This window comes from Pteropus vampyrus, unplaced genomic scaffold (assembly GCF_000151845.1).
Source record: "Pteropus vampyrus isolate Shadow unplaced genomic scaffold, Pvam_2.0 Scaffold182, whole genome shotgun sequence".
NCBI lineage: Eukaryota > Metazoa > Chordata > Mammalia > Chiroptera > Pteropodidae > Pteropus > Pteropus vampyrus.
This window is the reverse complement of record NW_011888963.1, coordinates 2,369,081-2,371,911: the sequence shown is the minus strand read 5'-3', so window position 1 is coordinate 2,371,911 and position 2,831 is coordinate 2,369,081. Positions and strand designations below refer to the sequence as shown.

Here is a 2,831-nt window from a genome sequence, read left to right as displayed (position 1 = left end):
TCTTTAATGGTATGAAGGTTAAAAAACACCAGCCAGTTCTAATGAATTCCCATCTTTCTGCTCAAGAACTTTTATGACATCTGATTCAACACTTTACTAAACTTTCCTTAAAAATAATTTTTTTTTTAACTCTTAGCTCAGGCCCTCAGAATAAATCCTTTATTTTTACAAGGTGTTGACGTAGGAAACGTCCAAACCCATAGAGAATTTTTATAAGAGTTTATTTGAGTTTATTTGAGCCAAATTGAGGATATGCCAGGAAGCAAGATTTCAAATGCTCTGGCAAATGACAGTTCTGCAGTTCTTTTTATAGTTTGGAACTAAGGAGGGAAGTAAGGAAGATTACATGAAGGTGAGAGAAAGAAAAAGGGGGTGGTGGGGGGAGGAGATTCTCTATGATTGGATTATAGGGTAGTTAACAAGATTATGTGCTCTCTTGATGGTGGTCTTCTGAGGGGTCTGAAAAAGAAACATTTCAAAGAGATATTAACTTAGATGTACAAAAACAATGGAGAGGGCTTGCTTAAGGCAAAGATAACCTTTTACTAGGGAAGTTATAGGTCTGAGGCGTGACTACCCACTATGACCCGCCCAGTTAGGAATTTCTGATCGGATCACCCTGTGAGGTTACTTTTGATCACTGCTTTATGACAGCACCCCCTTTTTGTTCACAGAGGAGTGCTTTAACTCTGTGTATATTCTTTCTTTCTTTTTTCCTTTAGCTACATTTATCTCACCCTACTTGCCAAATAATATACAACCCTAACTCCCACTGAGATGGCTTCTTATTTTAAGGAAACATCTACCAATGTGTCAGGCACAACTCAGGCTTTCTACAAAGACGGTTCTCTGAGACCCACTCATTTAAAGTTTAGAATATGAAATAGGCACACTCGCAAAGGGTATCTGTCTGTACTGTTGTAATTTAACTCTTTAATTGATTTTGATGGTAATTAAGTAATCGAGAAAAATCATCTTAGAAATCAGTGGAAAAAGCAGCTTAGGCTGTTTTTTTTTAAGTTATGATTTTTGGATAATTATTCCATCTTTGATTATGATTCAAAAGAATAGAATATTACTTTAATGTAGACTATTTGGTGGTTATTTGCATGCTTCTTGGCTACTATATTTTATTTTTATTTAAATTTCAGGTTTTCTAACCCTTCAAAGGAGCAGTTGACTCTGATTATGAATTAAGTTTTAGAGAATCTTAATTATAATTCATCACATATTTGGTTTTCATTTGGTGTTTTTAAAAAGGACGGACCTCTATGTTTACTTTCTAGACTGATTTTGCACGATTCAGTGGAACAAATGTGGAAACTGACTTTGTAGAGGTGCCATCACAAATGCTTGAAAATTGGGTGTGGGACATTGATTCCCTCCGAAGACTATCAAAACATTATAAAGATGGAAGACCTATTATGGATGATCTGCTTGAAAAACTTGTTGCTTCTAGACTGGTCAACACAGGTATGTCTTGTAATTTTAGAAAAGGAAAATAAATTAGAACTACTTAATAGAGAATTATGGGCATCTTCTTCTATAGAACTGTTTCCTCTTTAACGATGATAGTACCCCAAAAGTGCTAACATAAGAAGACCGCTAAATATTTAGAATACCGAACCCTGGGATTATGTCCAAGAAAAAAATACAACTCCTTTTAAATCTTAAAGGAGATGTCTTGTTCCCATTTTTGTAATGAGTACTACAGGGCTCAATTTTGAAATCTATGATCTTGTGATATCAGAACACACAGTTCTCTTCTACAAGACATGCTCAAACATTCTTATGTTATTAGGTCTTCTGACTTTACGCCAGATTGTTTTGAGCAAAGTTGATCAGTCTCTCCATACCAACACGTCACTGGATGCTGCAAGTGAATATGCCAAATATTGCACAGAAATTTTAGGCGTTGAAGCTACTCCAGGTATGTAAATACTGTGACTTGAGTTCATTTTTCCTATGAAGCACGGGGTATACTCACACTGCCAGGGAAGGTAAGAGTTTGTCAGGCAGATTACCTAATGAATTTTGTTTCTGATTTGTGTAATCAGGCCATGACTTTCAGATAAGTGTAGTCTGTCCATATGAGTTATCCTGTCCAAATGTGCTTGAAGGAAAGGTGGCTCCAGCTTTGCAGCATTTTAGTGTAATCAGGCGTGAGCAATTGGCCTCCACCCCAGAGGAGAGAAAGCCATTTGCATTTGGCAGCGCCTGCCTGGCTCCTCCCTCCCTATATGCACCACAACTTGCCAATGATTTCAGTAAGAAATTGGTAGAAGGGGCAATTTTAGGGAGAAGCACAAACTTCTGCCTTGTTTCTGATTCTGATTCCGAGATCTATTAAGGCATTTTGACTTAGCAGTTTCTAACCTGATGGTTATGAGATGTGGGTGTGTGGATAGCTTCACACACATGTGTGTTTACATTTATATTTATATATTTGAAGCCAGCATGTCATTGTAAGTACGTGTAGTTGGTAAGGTGACTTTTTTTTTCACCGAAGTTGTTATTTAAATAAATCAGTCACATTTATAGACAGTAAATGTCAGAATTGTCAATGGAGTCCATGTAGGCTCTTCACTTCCTTTTGTGATCTGTTTCTAGTAGACCCTACAGCAACTTTATCCTAGGCCCACTTTGACAAAATCCTTTTTAAAATAGCCCTAGAGGTAGATCGAATCGGTAAACCTTCTCTTTTCAAGTCAAGAGTTCTTTTTAAGTAATTATAAACATAAAATAAGTGCCATTCTGACACATTTAGATAGAGATGTGTGACAAAGAATAGGCTTAATAGTAGAGTATTTGTAAGGCACATATGTCTAAGG

The 2,831-nt window shown here is 36.6% G+C and overlaps 1 protein-coding gene across 3 annotated transcripts in view; it reads left to right on the top strand.

The window, feature by feature from the left end:
- Window positions 1-2,831, top strand: part of NLN (neurolysin) — an 88,966-nt gene that overhangs the window by 73,610 nt on the left and 12,525 nt on the right. For all 3 annotated transcript variants that reach the window (XM_011371076.2, XM_011371075.2, XM_023537209.1), the window contains exons 10-11: window positions 1,287-1,473; window positions 1,802-1,930. In XM_011371076.2, the coding sequence (XP_011369378.1) occupies window positions 1,287-1,473; window positions 1,802-1,930 (316 nt within the window). The remainder of the gene's footprint in view (window positions 1-1,286; window positions 1,474-1,801; window positions 1,931-2,831) is intronic.